Genomic DNA, 16465 nt, shown 5'->3' with positions numbered 1-16465 from the left:
TCATGTGCCCCGGTGTGACCCCACCTCCGAAAGACAGTGTGGACAGCTTTGTGCTAACCTGGCAGGAATGAGGCAGGAGCACTCAAACCTCTGGTCTTGCCCTGCTTTGGCCCTCTGCCCGACCAGCTTCCCGCCTCCCCCACTACCCACGGCGCAAGGAATTTTCTCAGTTTGTTCCGACTTTTTCATGGGCCCTTTAATCGGCCACGGTCCAGCTCTAGAAACAGAATGAAGTCTGGGCCCTCAGGTGGAGGACCGAACCCAGGTCTCCACGTGAAGCTGGGAGGAAGCCGCGTCTTGGGGACACCGCGGCGCGCTACCTGTCCGCGCTGGGGGCCACGTAGTCCTACACCGGGCCTGGAATCCCACCCTGTACCCCCTGTACCGAGACCACACTGTCGGTATAGACGCGCCTCCCTCCCAGGACCACCGAACACAGGCCTCAGAGTCAGTACCCTAGGCTTGCCCGGCTGGGTCGGGGCGGCTCGGCCGGCACCCACCTTCCCGCAGGACTTTCATTTTCAGCCGCGCCCTCCCCGGGAGGTTGATGGCCTGAGTGCAGTAGAAAGGAGAGACTCATGGGCACCATACTTGGCCGTGGCGCCTACGGCCCCAGCTCTCGGCCTCGGGGGCTCGCGGGGCCCCATCCTTCTGGTGCGCGCGGCTCTGGAGCCAGAAAGTGTACACAGACCATAAATTTCCCGCCCCGCCCGGCGCCGGGCCCCTAGCTCCGGCCCTGGGTGCTGCGGCCGGTGGCAAAGCGATGCTGGGACTGCCGCGGCTCCAGGCCGGTTCATTCCGTCCCGCCGCTGCGTGGGCACCAGAGCAGCGTAAGGACTCGAGGCTCCCGGCCGCTGCGTGGGAGGAGGAGGTGGAGGCAGGCGAAGCCTGCGGGAGGCCCGGTGAGGATGGAAAGGGAAAGGAGTGACTAGGAGCACAGAGAGGGAAGCTTCTGTGCCTCTAGACGACTCGTCTTTTTCCATCTTGAGGTGGAGGGGGACAGTAATTGCTCCTGGCGACCACTCACTTACAGATGCTTTTTTTTTTTTTTTAAAGATTTTATTTATTTATTTGTCAGAGAGAGAGCGAGCGAGAGCGAGCACAGGCAGACAGACTGGCAGGCAGAGTCAGAGGGAGAAGCAGGCTCCCTGCAGAGCAAGGAGCCCAATGCGGGACTCGATCCCATGACGCTGGGATGATGACCTGAGCTGAAGGCAGCTGCTTAACCAACTGAGCCACCCAGGCGTCCCATTACAGATGCTTTTGTAGTGAACTCTCCCCTCCCTGGATTGTCAACCTGTACGCCAGCCAGGGCCCGCCAGGAAGGCGCTTTGAGGGGTGGGAGAGCAAGAAGATTCTTAATGGATTTCTCCGGGGTGGTGTCTACTCCGTCAATGTAATGAGGACATCTGAAATAATGAATGGAGTAATTCACTAAAAAAGAGAGCAGCGCTTTTCCTTGAACTCTGAACTGTTTGTTTTCTTTCAAGAGAAAGTCAGGGAAGTCCTGCAGTTTAGGACTGGGACAAGAAACTGGTGGGCTTCAGGGTCTGAGGTATGGCCCCGCTCCTTGCCAACCAGGACTCTGATCAAATTACCCATCCTCTCTGCTTCTCAAACTGAGTATCTGACAGACTGGAAGAACAGTATCTTCTGGCCAAGCGTTGCGGGGAAGGTTAAATGAGATACAAGACTTTCAATTCTTGCTTTAAAGTGAACTGAGTGTGTTTCCTCCGTTTTCATTTGCATGCGCCCCCCACGCCTCGCCTTGGGTGATTTCCAAGTAAAGATGAGTCCAGGACAGAAGAAATTAGCTACGAAATGGGGGTAATCAGTGGTGATAGTTTAAGAACCATTCTCACTTAGTGAGCGCCTTCTGTTTGCCAGGGTAAGGGTGCCCGAGGCCGTGCCTGCCTCTGTGACTGCTCGCTGTCCCAGACACGCTCCCCTAACCCATGCAGACCAGACAGAGAACTGCCTCCAGGCTGCAAACTGACGGGAAGAAAATGGGAAACCATAGTAGGAGAGCTGGAGAGGTCTCCTGGAGAGCAGAATGAGTGTCCTCCCCACCATTCCTCTGCGAAGGGAAAATCAAAAGAGGGGGAAAGGAGTGAGAAAGAAAGGTTCCGGTAGGTAAAATTGTTGGTTCAGACCATGCACCTTAGGGCGCGTTCCTCTAGCCTCCGACAGGAGCCGCTGATGGTCTCTAACTCGGAACCCTCCAGCACACAGTAGGGGCTCAGAAGGTGTATCCCGGTATGGGTGGATGACACTGAGGCTCTGGGTGACCCCTTTGCGCCGGGACAACACCCTTGGCTCCTGAACAATGCTTCTAATGAGGATGGCATCTTTGCTCCTGGTTCGTTTTGTTCTGTTTTGTTTAATCTTAGGGAACCATTCAGGGTTTTTTATAATATTTTTTTTTAACTGCCTTACATTTCATTCTGGGTCATGGAGGAGTCTGGAGTCCACAGCCTCGAGCACCCTGGCCGCAGGATAACTAAAGTCACACACCTCACTGACAGGCACCATATCTAATCGCTTGCCCTGGTTCCCCCAGAACCCAGCCATCCTGGCCCAGCTCCTCTTACAATCCTAGGGCGGAAGCTTTCACCGTGTCAGGTTGAAAGGAAGAGCCCGGCACAGGAAGTGGAGAGGGGAAACAAAAAAAAAAAAAAAAAGGAAGGGGTAGGGATCCCCAGAGCAAGAAGGACAGGGGAGAATGGAGAGAGAAGAAAATGGAAACATTTACATTACAGTCGACATTCAATTTTAAAATTGTGTGCCTCAGAAAAGTCTTTTGTTTCACTTTTTTCTAGTGTTTCACCCACTTGTTCAACCACAAAAACTGCATTTTCAGGGAGAAAAGTCAATGGCGGAGGCAGGGACCTTGCCGGAGATGAAAACAAAGGGATTTGGCTTAGATCACTGCGGAAGACCTTAGGCAGCCTCTCGGGGCGGTTTTCTGGGCGCCTTCCATCCGTGCGGGGTCCACGTGGAGACCACCCCGAGAGAGGTGGTGGCCTGAAGGCCCTCCCTGACCCTGGACGAGGCGCTGGGCCGGAGGGTTAGGGATCCGAGAAGGCAGAGAGGTCTGGGGAGCCTTCACCACCCAAACGAGTGTTGAACCGGGCGCAGAGCAGGCTCCCTCCCTCCCAAAAAAGGCTTGAGGCTTCGTGCGCGGTCTGCGCGGGAGCTGGGAGATCCGGGCCGCACCGCGTCTGGGGACACTCCTTTGGAGGGCATGCGAGGCCTGTGATTCTCTCCATAGAAGGATCCAGAAAATGGCCTGATGATCAACGGATGCCCGTGGGGATTGCGAGATAAGGAATCCTATTCCGTTATTGATCCGTTCCTTCGTTCGTTCATTCGCTGGCTCATTTCCTGAGCTCGCATCACGTGCTGGGAAGTGCGGGGTGCACTGTGCACCCCATTCCGACCAACAAAAATAAACGGCCCTGACAAATCACAGCGCGGCTGAAATATGCAGACCCTGAAGTCGTCGGAGGCCAGCGGGGCTGAGGGTAGCTTCGGAAGTCGGCGAAACTCCCCGACGCGTTCGCGCAGCAGAGGGAGAAGGCAAGGTGCAGATTCACAGCGGCCGCCGCGCCGCCCTCCGCGCTGCGGAGAGACTTCCCCGCCGGTCCCGACGCCCGGAGCAGCACACAGGGTGTCTGGCTTCCGCGTTGGTCCCCACGTGGACTGCTAGCGAGAGGACCGTGGACGAGTCACTCGAGACGCAAAATGAGGCCCGTGGGCGCGCGACGTTCTACAGATGAGCGTGAGCGAACGAGCGCGCCCGTCATCGGTATGGGGCGCTGCTTGGGAACTCATTTTCTTGCTGAGCAGTGGACTTAGTATCAGGGACCCTTGTGCATCCTCAGCCAGATGATTTGGGACTTGCAAGTCGGCTCCTCCTGGGTCACCCCTCGGCAGCTCCCAAGCCTTGCGGCTCGGCTTCTTCTGATGTTTACAACGGCAATCACCCGATCCCACCGTTCCTGAGGCTTCACTGGGACTACAAATAACCACAAGGACCACGTATCTATTCAATCAACACTTCTTGAGGTGCCTTCCGTCTATCAAGCGCTGGGCTAGGTGCTAGAATTACTCCCGTGGTGAAGCAGAGCCCAACCCTGCCCTCGAGAAGCAGGGGGTGCCTTTTTCCAGCTAAATGGACCCTTGATACCGTGTTTCCGTTGTGAAGTCTCTCCCTCTATGTAATTAGTTACGAACTTAATAAAATCCCAAAATGCCATTTGTCCTGGTGTGATCTCAACAGTGGGCACATATTTTTTTTCCTCCTGGGGCCCCAGATACTTGCTTAGGTTTCCCTCAGATCTGAAGTGTCGGAAAACTCCGGCTCCTTCCCCTTCCAACTCCTAAGGAAAACTCCCAGCCACATCTACCAGGACGGTCTTGAGCACCTGCTGTGTGCACAGGGTCCTAGCTGAAGTGTCTGGAGAATGGAGAGGAAGGAGTGCCCCTGGGCTTCTCATGGAGTCAGCGGGTCTAAGCTCAACCTTCATGGACATGCTCTCCAAACACTCTGGTCTACTCCTTAAAAGGTTTCCCTGGAGGGGCGCCGGGGAGGCTCAGTCATTGGGCATCTGCCTTCTTTCGGCTCAGGTCATGATCCCAGAGTCCTGGGATCAAGCCCCCCATCAGGCTCCCTGCTCCGCGGGGAGCCTGCTTTTCTCTCTCCCACTCCCTCTGCTATGTTCCCTCTCTCGCTGTGTCTCTCTCTGCCAAATAAATAAATAGAGTTTCCCTGGGGACATTGCGACTGCCCTGAATTCAGGAGCTTCCACCTAAGGATTTAATTTCTGGGAAAGTAAGGATTTTCTTGTACTTTTCTCAACTGTGCAAATACTAATAAGGTAATAAATACCATTAACAATAGCCATTAACAAACAAAGGGAGGAGGAACATAATAAGCTTATGGTATATGACATCCACTTTCTCATTTCACAATTTATATTGTGATTAATTCTCACAGCAGTTTCCAAAAATCAAAGTTAGGTGACTTTGATTATTTCCTACCATAGAGATGAAGAAACTGAAGCCAAATGGTTATATTTCCCATGGTCTCACATTTAGTAATTGGTGAATGAATGAACGCTTCTTGTGCTCCTTGGGTTGGAGTCAAGCATGTTCCTTTTGACATCCTCAACTCTGAGCTCCACCTGCCGGCCTTTCCTCATACCCAGCCCCCAGAAAGAGTCATTGGAGTCACCAAAGCCTTGAGCTCTGGGCATAGGTCAGGTGGTATAGCCTCTGTCCCCTCCATGGCCTTCTATTTCTGGTCTGTCACCCATAGAACACTTTGCAAAAGGAGGAGGCTCATATCTGCTGGCTGGGACGAGGTCCAAGGGCAGGGGGAGAGAGAACGAGCTAGCGCAGTGGCTGCCTGACAAGGGCGATGAGGCCTCGAACCCCTTGTGTTGTCCAGAAACCCACGCGTCAGCAACCGCCGATGCGATTAGAAAATCACCAAGGATGATGCACTATCCCACGAGCAGGATGTGGTCCCGACCTTAAACACATTAACAAAACCTATGGTAGCACAAGCTAAAGGGTGGGGTATCAATGCCCCTCGACTCCTGGAGGGTCACCTCTCAGGGACTACCGAAAGACCAAGTAGGCCAATGGGAACTCACATTTCCCCTCGAAAACTCAACACCTCTTTTGCCCTTTTTAAAAAGCCACTGAGTTGTATCAATCCAGATCAGAATCTGGTTGGTCAAGTGCATCCCAGAGGACCCCTCTCCTTTTGCTCCTCAAGAAGCACTAACCCCACAGCCTTATCCGAGTCCTGGCATCACTCTCCAAGGGACACTGGGCAAGTGTCAAGAACCCAGACTCCATTACCCCATCCTTAAAATGAAGAAGTCAGAAGTAATCACACCTGTGAGGACTCCTATGCTTGTTCATAAAATGATGGAAAGCAGCGCATCCCAGGGACCCCAGGGCCAGCAGTTCTCTGAGCTTACCTGTAGGAGCTGCAGAGCCTGGGCCTGTTGGAACCCACGTGGGGGAGGAGAAGGGACTAGCTTAGAAAGGGCACACCCCACCCCACCCCACCCCACCCCCCACCCCCACCCCCGCCCCCGCCTTGTGTAGCAGTCAGAAAGTCCAAAGAGCTTCTGGGGTGCACTGCAGGTTTTAATACCCGCATTCGTGGGGAGAACCTGCGTCATTCATTTATCTTTAGGATACTGGCCAATCCCCTCACAACCTCGAAAGGAAGACGCTGAGCCAGATGCATGCATGAGCACAATTAAATCGGGAGGTATCTCCCCTAGCCCTAATACCTGCAGTTAAAGTCCTCGGAAACCCAATAGGTGGGGCTTCACAAAGACCCAGGAGTGTGCAGCCTCCTTCCCAAAGGCTAAAGAAGGGGGAATGCAAGGGCCCTTCGGGTTTAGGGTCCTCTCCACCCTCTTTAAAGTAGGGTCACACGGTCCAGTGGAGAGGGCCGAATTCTCACTCCTTCAACCAGCTCTTCCTTCTCAAAGAAGGACAAAGGTGGAGGAGACCCTTGGGCAACCCAGAGGTTGGTGCGCCCACCTCAGCCCCCTGCCTCTCTTCTCCATTTCTTGCTCCAGAGCTGCCCCAGCACCCCCTACCACCACCACCCACCGATCCCCGCCCCACCTACCGGGGTCTGTTTGAGGTCCGCAGGGGCTTGAGGGTAAGTGGCGTCTGATGCGGGAATAGATTCCAACTCAACAGGTTAAAGCCACCCGGGTTAAAGCTTAATTCTGAAACGCCACCATAATAACCCCGACACCCCCCCCCCGCAGGTCCTGGTTCCTGCCCCGCCTTGGGGTCCTTTAAGTTCCCTGAGACGGCAACCAACCCACGGCAGTGGAATCTGGGGTCACCTTCCAGTTAGGTTGGCTTCCGGCACCTAGAACAAGGGGGACCAGAGTGCTGGGCACTCGGAGCTCACCTGCTTGGCGCTGGCCTCAGGCCAGAACCCCCGCCAACACCCTCCTTCGGACCCCAGCTAGAAGGAGCAGCCACAGGAAAAATCCCAGAGCCACTGGTCCCCTCTGAGGTGCGGAGGGAGTCAGAGGAATTGGTGACAACCGGAGTCTCAGCAAGCCCCCCCACCCCAGCACACACACGGTACCCACGAATCCTTGCGTGGTGTGGGGTAAGAACAGAAGGCGATCTCCTTGGCTGGTCTGCGGGCCAGAGTCTCCCTTGGAGACAGGACTTAGCCTTGAAGTGCCACGGGGCCGAACAGCTTTGGCCCCGGGAAAGGAGTTGGAGGGGGGGTGCACAGGGCTGCGAGGGCCACGCGTTCACAGCAACTACGGACCTCCGGGTCCCTGCCAACTCTGGACTGCGGGGCCCGAAAGGAGCGGCGCCGGCTCTCAGTGCTTTGGTCGGCGAGGCTTGGCTCAGGCAGACTTTTCTGGAGCCCAGAGCCCCACGCACCGACCCTGGCAGAAGAAGGCGGCGTGAGGCTTCTCGCTCTGCTTTGCCTTCTGGAGAAGGGAAAATTTTATTTGTGTGGTTTTGATCAGAAGAGTCTGAAATGGCCAGTACCTCGTCTCCCCCGTGTGTGTCTGGGTCTGCGTGGCTGGGCACCTCTGGGAGCGTGTGGATGTGTGGCCTACGCGGGTAATTGTTGTGTGCGCGCGCCTGCCCCCGGGGGGCGGGGTATTAGACCCCCTCCCGTCCCAGAGAGACCCGCGGCAGCCAGCCCTCGGCAACCCCACGAGCTGCGCCTCGGTAAGGTGGCTCCCAGGGCTGGGCGCCGCGGGGGCCACTGCGGCTGGGAGGCAGAACCCGGCTCGGACAGAGTTACTGCTTTTCGGGAAGGGCACGTCTCGGGCCGCAAGCGTCTGGAAGCTGGGGTGGCGCTCGGCTCGGATCCGCGGCCCGCGCGCACCCGCTGCCCCCTCGGAGCCCCAGCCGGGCGGGCCTGGAGTGTGCGGAGCTAGCGCGCACGGCCTTCTCTTGGGCGCGTTAGAAATCTCGGTCTTTGTTCAAGAATTTCTAGCTTTCCTGGCCGCTCTTGCAAGCACCGAGCGCCAGCGGGAAAATTCCCGATCCCTGGGCCAAGCGAGCAGTCCCGGGATGAGTAGACCCGGCCCGAAATGCGGTTTTTGCTCCCCACCACCAGGCCAGCCTCGAGAGGGCTCTTCGTCCTTCGGCTGCTCCTCTTGCACATGAACTTTAAACTTCTCCTGGACCCATGATACTACGTTCCTGATGAAAAGGTGGAAGGATTCCACTGCCCAGGGTAAAGCCCCGCTAGAGTTTCACGGGGAAGATATTCAAGGAGAGGTGGGGGGTGGTGGAGAAAGGGGCGCCTCCTGGGAGCCCCCTAGGAGCATCCCCAGTGCTGCCCCAGGAGCTCCGCACCCAGCGCATTTCCCTCCGGGTACCCCACCTTTGCTGCGCCTTCTGGTCTAGAGGATCCTGGCGGTGCTAAGGCCGAACGGTACTTGAAATCACAGCATTATGGTCCTGGACAATTATTTCCTTCACTTTTTACACCCCGGCCCCAGGAGGAGAAATGTGAGGGGGGATTGGGGCAGCGGGCACCTTGAGGGCCTTGTGAGAGGCAGAGTAGCTGCCCAGTGCCTAAAGCACCAATTCCTACCCAGTTCCCCCCGGTTCTCCTCCCCAGCTGAGCTCCTGTACTAGATTCTCCTGAACGCCAGCTCCGGATTTAAGTGTCTCAAAATTCCACGACCTTGGGATGTCCTGGTTACAGAATTTCAATATTTCGGGGGTCAGGAAACTAATTTCCACAGTGAAGGCAAAAGTGAGGTATGGGGAGAATCCTGCTGTTTGGGCAGCAGAGTCTGTGGAATCGTGGAAGAACCCCCCCCCCCCAGGCTAGAACCCAAGCAGGTATGCAGGCTGCTCTGCTGAGAAACTGGGGGGCACATTTAAAGACAATAGCTGGCTCACATTCCCTTTTAACTCGAGGTCCCTTCTAGAGCCCTCTGCCTCTCTTTTCTCCTTCCTCCACTGGACCACCCTGATCGCTCCCACTCCCCTCCCCACTACACACATTCCTCCAGGAGTCCAGCTTCACTTGGAGGCTGGGAGGTTGACTGGGGCAGGGAATGGCCAGCCTTGCACCCCTGTGCCGTGCCAGGCCAGCAAAGGCTAAATCTGGAGCCTCTACTCTAAAATGGAGGTCTTTTAATGTGCTCAAGTCAATGAGTTAAAATGGGGAAGAAGCTAGCCGGATCAGGGAGCCACTAGGAGCCTTCTCACTCGGGCCAGGGAACTGGGATGTGTCCCAGGCTAGCTGACCTGAGCATCCCTGGGGAAGCACCACTCTCTACAGAAGGACATCCTACCAGACAACCAGCTCTTAACCTGGATGGTGGGCCTGTGAGAAGCCTTGTACCCTGGCCAGAGTTCAGCGCCAAACAGTCCCGCGTGGTCAGGTTTGTGGGCAGTCTGTTTTTAAATCTCGCAAAAGGACTCTATACCAACTCCGGACATTTCGTTTCGAGGAAAGGAGAGCCAAGAGAGGACAGGTCTTCAGCCTTTCAAAAACAAAACAAAACAAAAACCCTTAAATGACCCATCCCTGTTGCAGTGTGGAAGCAAAACTGGTATTTCAGTGGCAGTATGGCTGGGAAAGGGCCGCTGGTCTCCTGGCTTCTTGGGGGTGGGGGGCTGCGGAGAGACTCACTGGGCATCACCAGGAGCTTAACTGCAAGGAAAACTGTGTACCTGAGGAGGAAGGTGAGATGCAGTTTTGAGAGCCAGGAGGTCTGAGCTCTGGTTTGGGTTATTGCCTGGGTGTGACCTTGAACAAGTCACCTCCCTGCCCCATGGTTGTTTGGGCACCTTTAAAACTTTCTCAGGCCCAGCCTTTTCAGCTCCAAGGACTGTGATTTGTTTGTCTTTTCCTCCAGGACACTACCTCCTCCACTTAGACATCCTGAGCAAGGGGCGGTTTGTGTTGGAACTGCCTAAAAGTTCCGCTATGGACTTCCGACTTTGAGTGGCCACCTATGTAAGAACCCACCGTGGCTAAACTGGCCACCTGCCTCACCACCTTCCCCACTCCAAGTCTGGATACTCGCCAGCAAAGGAAAGGCCACGGGCCCACTCTGTGTCCTGAGTCAGGGTGGGGAGGCCATCTGCCCCATGGGCCTAACCGATTCTGTGACCACCTCTGCCTTCTGGCCACACTCAGGGTCGTGGAACACCGGTTCAGTGGCAAGGAAGCAAAGCTTATGGCCAAGGAGGCCCCTGAACTTGAAGCCTATCTCTGCAGCAAGGCGGCTCTGAGGTTGCAGGACTTCCCCCAATCCCAAAGCCCTAGTCCCCCACCTCCAGCTGCTGTGACATGCTGTGCCCCGATCTCGGCTGATCACCGGCATTCACGACAGCACGGCCCCAGCAAACCAAGCGGCCTTTACAAACCGTAGTAAACATTTTATTTACAAGTTCATGGTGTCTTAAGTGCAGCTCTCTTTGTGCCACAACCCCCCCAAGTACGGGGAGGAACTGTTTCGTCCGACACTTCACAGTGTGAACTGCTCGCTGCCCGGGAGAAGTTTTAGCCGGCGCCGGGTCCTCGGGCGGGGGTCCTGAGGCCCCCTGGGCTCTGGGCACCAGCGCGACAGCGACGGGCAGGTGGGACCTTGGGCAAGGTAGCTCCGCTGCGGCGTCTCTGGTCCCAGCCCCACCGCCAACACAAAGCAGGCGCAAAATCCAGCCCACCCTGGGAGGCTGGGGGCGGCACGCGGGCCCCGGGGCCCTGCCTCGTGCAGTCTACAGGCCGCCCAGCGGTGCCTGGGCGGGCTCGGGGCTCTGCGGAGCGCCGCTGAGGGTGGGCTGGGGCGCCGGCAGCAGCTCCGAGGCGCCGCCGCCCCCGCTCCCCGCGCCGCCGCCGCCGCCGCCGCCGCCGCCGAGGCTGGCGAAGCTGAAGCCGCCGCTGCCGCCGCCGCTTCCCGCGCTCCCGCCGCCGCTGGCCGGGAGGAGGGCGCCCGCGGCCGAGGCCTTGATGACCGTGGTCTGGTGCAGAGACCGCTCGGCCCCCTCAGTCCGCTCCGTGTCGCTGGGGGCCATGTCCAGAGACTCGGAGTCGCTGCTCTCGCTCTCGGCCTCACCCTCCGAGCGGCTGAGGCTCCGCTCCTCCTGCTCGCCGTCCGCAGCCGCTCCTCCGCCCGACGGCTTCTCGCCCGCCTCTTTGTCCTTGTCCTTCTGGGCCTGGGCCTCCTTGGAGTGCCGCCACTTCATCCGTCGGTTCTGGAACCACACCTTCACCTGCGCCGCAGCACGTGGGAAGACAAGAAGGGACACCGAGATGAGACGTGGGCTCGCGACGCTCGGCTCGCGCGCAGCCTGGACCCCGGGGCCCCAGCACCTCTGCCACGGGCCGGGCACTGGGCTCGGCTCAGGCGCCGAGGCAGCCCAGGAAAACAACGACATCGCCGGGGACCCTCGCCTAGGGAACCCACGAGAACTGTTTCTCAAAATGTAGCCCTCCAGACCGGGTCCTGAAATAACCTGGATGCTTTCCGAAAGGCGGAGTCCTGCACCTCGCCCTCAAACGAAGCGATTTCTGTTCTAAATCAATGCTTCTTAACCCCACTTGAGCCAGGACTCCCCAAGAATCTGATTAAGTTATGGACCCTTGGCCCAGAAAAAAAAAAAAAAAAAACACCCAGGATTTTAAGGGTTTGGTGAACCAATGTTAAGAATTCCTGCAAAGCTGGTCCCCTCCTCGACTGCCAGCACCCAAGACAAGTTTCTACAAAAGCAATTCTTAAAGAGAAACCGTGGGAAACACAGAGGGAAAAGAGGATTCGAAGAGTTAATCCCACTGGGGTGGGGGCATTGCCGGACCTTCAGTAGAGGAGCATTTCCTTGGCATGTGTGTACTCAGAAGCTGATAAGGACCCTGCCCCTGGCCGGAATGAACTCCTCCTTCTGCAGCCTTAGAATATGCCGGCATTAAACCTGTGCAAAGTGGAGGAAGGGGGTAGGGATGGGGTGGATAATCTATATAAATATATACAGTCCCCTGGGGGACCCAATGCTGTTCACACAAGTCCCAGCTTCCCTTTTAAAAATAACATCCACAGCTGGTGGAAAACGGCTGGGCTCTTCCAGGGTGTGTTGGGGAGGGGAGGTGTGTAATGGAGGCAGAAAGACAAGGTGGGGGGGGGCGAGGGGGACCCTAAAGGAGCTATGAAAAGGTACCTGCCTTTGACTTCTGCCCTACTCAGAACATTGAACCCCCAGGGAGCAAAGGTCACCGCTGTGGGGTTTGGAAGAATGGTGACTCTTCTATTTTCAACCCCCCCCCAAAAAAAGTACAGTTCTTGAATTGGAGAAAAGAAAAAAAAATTGAATTCAGAAATTGAACTCCAACACGACAGATTCGCCATTGTCCTGAAAAAAAAAAAATTCAAGTACGCAGAACCTGCTGACACGTTCTTGGGTGTTTTAAGAAAATCTTTCTTTCTTTCTCTCTCTCACTCCCCTGCCCCCCCCCCAGAGATTTTTCTTGAGAGCTTATGCCGTTAGAAAGTCGGCCCGACTGTGGCTGCCGCTGTGTGCACTCCTGGCCCTGCTGGGGCTAAGTCATTCCGTTTGAAATGATGTTTTCACTTCCTCACAAATGGGGATTTCACAATCCCGCGGCAGCAGCAGGAGGAGGAGGGAGGAAGGTCGGGAGGAGAAAAAAGAAAGAAAGAAAGAAAGAAACCAACAATCTCTTGACTTTGGATTTTTATCTCTTCTGAAATAAACTGCCTCCTACAGCGAACGGCTCTACAGTCGAGTACATAATTATTATCTCCTGCGGCCTATTTGCTGTCTCCGCGGTTCTTTCGCCTGTTGGCCAAAATAAACAGGCTGTACTTGTTGACATACATCTTTGGGGATGGGCTATGCTTTCCGTCCTTCTTTCCCTCCCATCCCCCCCTCCTCCAGACTCAAGTTTCGACGCCTACAATGTCCCCAGAAATCCAAGACCATGCGTTTCCGCGGCAAACGCGCAGTGGGCCGGGCGGAGGGAGGCCTGGGGCCAGGCCGCGCTGCTGCTGCCCCCCACCCCGCGAGGGGGCTGGGCGCGGGAGCCCGAGTCGGCTTACCTGGGCGTCCGTGAGGCCTAGCATCGCGGCCAGTTGCTTTCGGTCGGGCTTCGTCACGTACTTCTGGATCTCAAACCTCTTCTCCAGGCCTTTCCTCTGCAGGTTGGAGAAGACCGCCCGCGACCAGGAGCGCTTCCTTTTGTAGGTCTGCGGCATGGTGTCCTTCGTAAGCACGGCGTAGGGACCTGCCGCCGGGCGGTAGCGGGAGCAAGAGAAAGACAGGGGGACCCGTCAGTGCTCCCGTCCGTGCTCTGCGGGCCCGGGACTCGCTGTGCGGCTTGAGGCTGTGTTGCGTGAACAGCGGCCCCCATTCAGAGAGCCCTTCACGCAGACCCGGAATGGACTTTCTAAAAAGGAATCCTACAGCTCTTAAGACTTCAGGCTCAAGGCCGAAAGCGAGGGTGGTGTGAAGTCCCGCGTTTCGTCGTTTAATTCCAAAGAAAAAACATAAACCTAACACGTGGGCTTTGGGGCATGCGAAAATGTCCCTTGGGCCTGAAGGATGGGGAGATGACAGCTTTGACTCTCGTGTGTGTACGTGTGTACCTGTGTGTATGTACACGTTCTTGCCAACGTGTTCTTGCAAGACGGAACCTCCTTGGACAAAGTGTCGGAGGTCACCTCCTAACTCTGTGTATGTTAAAAAGCAACACCTCTTGCTGCATTTTCAAGCCACTCTCTGGCGAAAAGACTAGGGAAAGCCCCTTCACCCCACCCCGCCCGCCCACGCACACACCTTCTCTGTACCCCCAGGCCCCCCAACCCCTGCCCCCAGGGAGCCGACGGAAGAGTGAGCTAGCTATCTGAGAACTCTTTCGGTTTCTGTCTCCGGACTTGGTAGTTTCCTGCACCAACTCCAGGATTGGGGCACCGCCGGGGCCACGTGAGGCGTCAGTCCTGAGTCAGTCGACTTGCCCCATTAAGCCGTCGCTCGGGAGGGTTTCCGTACCTGGAAACGTGTCTTGAAACTGATGCTGAACTGAAGTCCTCGGGTTCGAGCTTAAGGGACTCAGGATGGCAGAAGCCTCGTTAATGGGATCTAGAGACGCGAAGAACTGCCCGGCGGAGGGCTGCAGGCCCGGGAGGTGCACCCCTGCGGGCCGCCCGCTGGTTAGCAGGGAGGTGAGGTCTGGAGAGGAGGGGAAAGAAGAGCGGGTTACACCTCAGGCAAAATCACACTCTCGGGCTGAGTTGTTCCTCCCATCCCCCTCGACTGGGTTTTCCTGGAGCAAAGTCAGGAGAGACCCTTGTCTCTGCGCCAAAACCCCTCTCTCCCGACAGTGGCCAAGGGGCGATGCGCAAAGTGTTCCTGCGTGGAGCCCATAGGTCCACGTCCACACGTACGGCAAGTTAGGGCTTTGCATAAAACGGCCCAGAGGAAGTCACTTCCAGGTGCCTGGCTAGAATTCCACAGACTTGCCCCCTCCCCTGTGAAGGAGCCCAAACTCTGCCTTCTCTTGGGAGCCGATACTCTATTTTGTTTATCTACATTCCTTGAGTGGAATTTCACGAGAAATCAGATAAATGCAAGAGAAAGTGTTCCCCAAAAGGTCTTTCCCTCTCCAATTAATATAGTTCTCTCTCTCCATACCAGATTCAAGAGACAGATGATAGTCATTTCAGCAAATATTTAGACCAACGATTTTTATGAATAATGATTCCGTGACGTGCGTTTTTAAAGCATCCCTGGAATCTTTTTTTTTTTTTTAACGCGGAGCAGGTGAGTTTTAAACCTATCGTTTCACAGTCTTCTTACAGTTCATTCTCCTCTCCCTCATTTTACCCGTTTGTCCTTAATTGTGCAAATACTCGAAGGCATCCCAAATGGCCCTGGGACCGGGGAGTGAGTGCGCCAGGGCCGTGGTCAGAGGCCTGCAGCCTCTCGCCCAAGACCTACCTCTCAGCGTGTTGCCTTCCTTGACTTTGGGGTCAAATTCTGCAGACAAAATGCGATCAATTCCAAATTTGAGGTCCTTGCTAGAGGGGGCCGGGGCCGAGCCGCTGTGCGGGGGGTTTGGGGCCACCCGCGCCCCGGAGACCGGGGGCTGCAAGGCGCCAGCCCGGGGTGGAGGCGGAGGCTGCTGCTGCTGAGGCGGCTGTTGCTGCTGCTGTTGCTGCGGGTGATGGTGGTGGTAGGCGGCTGAGAGCGGAGACAGCCGCTGCGGGAAGCCAGCCGGGACTTCGGAGGGCGCCACCACCGGGGTGGGTCGAAGCGGGGATCTGGCGGCCGCTTGGAAAGAGGCGTGCGGGTGAGCCGAGCCCAAGTGCGCGGTGAGGGCGGCGGCCGAGGCCCCCGCCAGACCCTCCGCGGCCGCCCCTGGCTCCCCCACGCCGGCGTGCAGGATGTCTGCGATGCAGAAGGAGGGTTTCTTGACCGCGGCGGGGTCCAAGGGGAAGGCGCAGCCGCCCGGGCCGGCCGAGGAGCAGTAGGCGGCCGACCAGAGGCTGAAGTTGGAGGCGTAGAAGGGAGCCAGCCCGGCGGCGAACATTCTGGCTGGGTGCGCCGAGCTGCCGCCGCGGCCGGGCCAGGCCCGGCCGAGTGGGTGGGTGAGTTCGCGGAGGGAGAACGCTGAGTCCCGGGGCCAGCGGAGGTCCAGCCGGGGACGATCCGCTTTCGCTTCTCCGTCCGCACTGAACACCGGCCAGGGAGCCCTAGCGCCGCCGAGGGAAGAGGCGAGGCCCGGATCCCGGCCGGTCACAGCCTCGGCCCCTGGCCTCACTTTAAAGGCGGCGCAGCGCCCGCGCTCCCCGCGGGCTGGAGGCGAGCGAGGGGCGCTGGAGCAGCTGGGCGGCGGGGGCCGCGGCTCCGCACACGCCGGGGAAGCCGGGGAGACAGGGGCCGGCACCGAAAGAAAACCCAAACAGCTAAGCCCTAAGAGCTAAATTTAAAACAACAACAATAATAATCCGTTACTTTAAAAAAAAAAAAAAAAGTAATAGGAGGGGGAAAAAAAAAAAAAAAAAAACTCCTCTCTAAAAACTCCCAAAGTTTTGGCAGGAGCTTCGGAGTCAGACCCAGGGTAGGACCTCGATCCGAGCGCTCATTGGCCATCCTCGTGACCAATGGGAGCGGGGAGTGGAGGGGAATTGGAAAAGAGGGGCGTGGCGCACCGCCTCGGCCACGCCCCGGCCACGCCAAAGTGTTTGCTGCTGCCGCGTGGGCTGAGCGCGGTCCCGCGCGTAACGGCCCGGGCGGCGCCTGCAAGGAATTCTGACCCTCCGCTAACTTCTGCAGCTCCAAACCGACATCGGACGTGGAGAGCTGGTCCCAGCGCTAGCTTTTCCCCAGAGTGGCTGGTGCTCCCGTGTATTTTCACGGGTGCAAAGCCCGCCTCCAGGAGCACGGGGGCGGCCCCCAGGTTCCCTCC

General features: G+C 57.1%; 1 protein-coding gene and 1 long non-coding RNA gene across 2 annotated transcripts; both read right to left on the bottom strand.

Moving 5' to 3' along the window:
- Positions 1-1986: 1986 nt before the first annotated feature.
- LOC116576392 lies at positions 1987-9586 on the bottom strand. The gene is made up of 3 exons (XR_004280134.1): positions 6662-9586; positions 5994-6017; positions 1987-4018 (listed from the first exon to the last, which is right to left on the bottom strand). It is a non-coding gene; the product is annotated as an uncharacterized LOC116576392 (long non-coding RNA).
- An 821-nt stretch (positions 9587-10407) lies between these two features.
- Positions 10408-15974, bottom strand: HLX (H2.0 like homeobox). Its single transcript, XM_032318577.1, has 4 exons — positions 14995-15974; positions 14047-14226; positions 13098-13282; positions 10408-11262 (listed from the first exon to the last, which is right to left on the bottom strand). The coding sequence occupies exons 1-4, from the start codon at positions 15584-15586 to the stop codon at positions 10768-10770; spliced, it is 1452 nt and encodes a 483-aa protein (XP_032174468.1). The 5' UTR covers positions 15587-15974; the 3' UTR covers positions 10408-10767.
- Positions 15975-16465: the final 491 nt, after the last annotated feature.

The sequence above is a fragment of the Mustela erminea genome, chromosome 17 (genome assembly GCF_009829155.1).
Source record: "Mustela erminea isolate mMusErm1 chromosome 17, mMusErm1.Pri, whole genome shotgun sequence".
NCBI lineage: Eukaryota > Metazoa > Chordata > Mammalia > Carnivora > Mustelidae > Mustela > Mustela erminea.
This window is presented reverse-complemented; position numbering and strand designations above follow the sequence as displayed.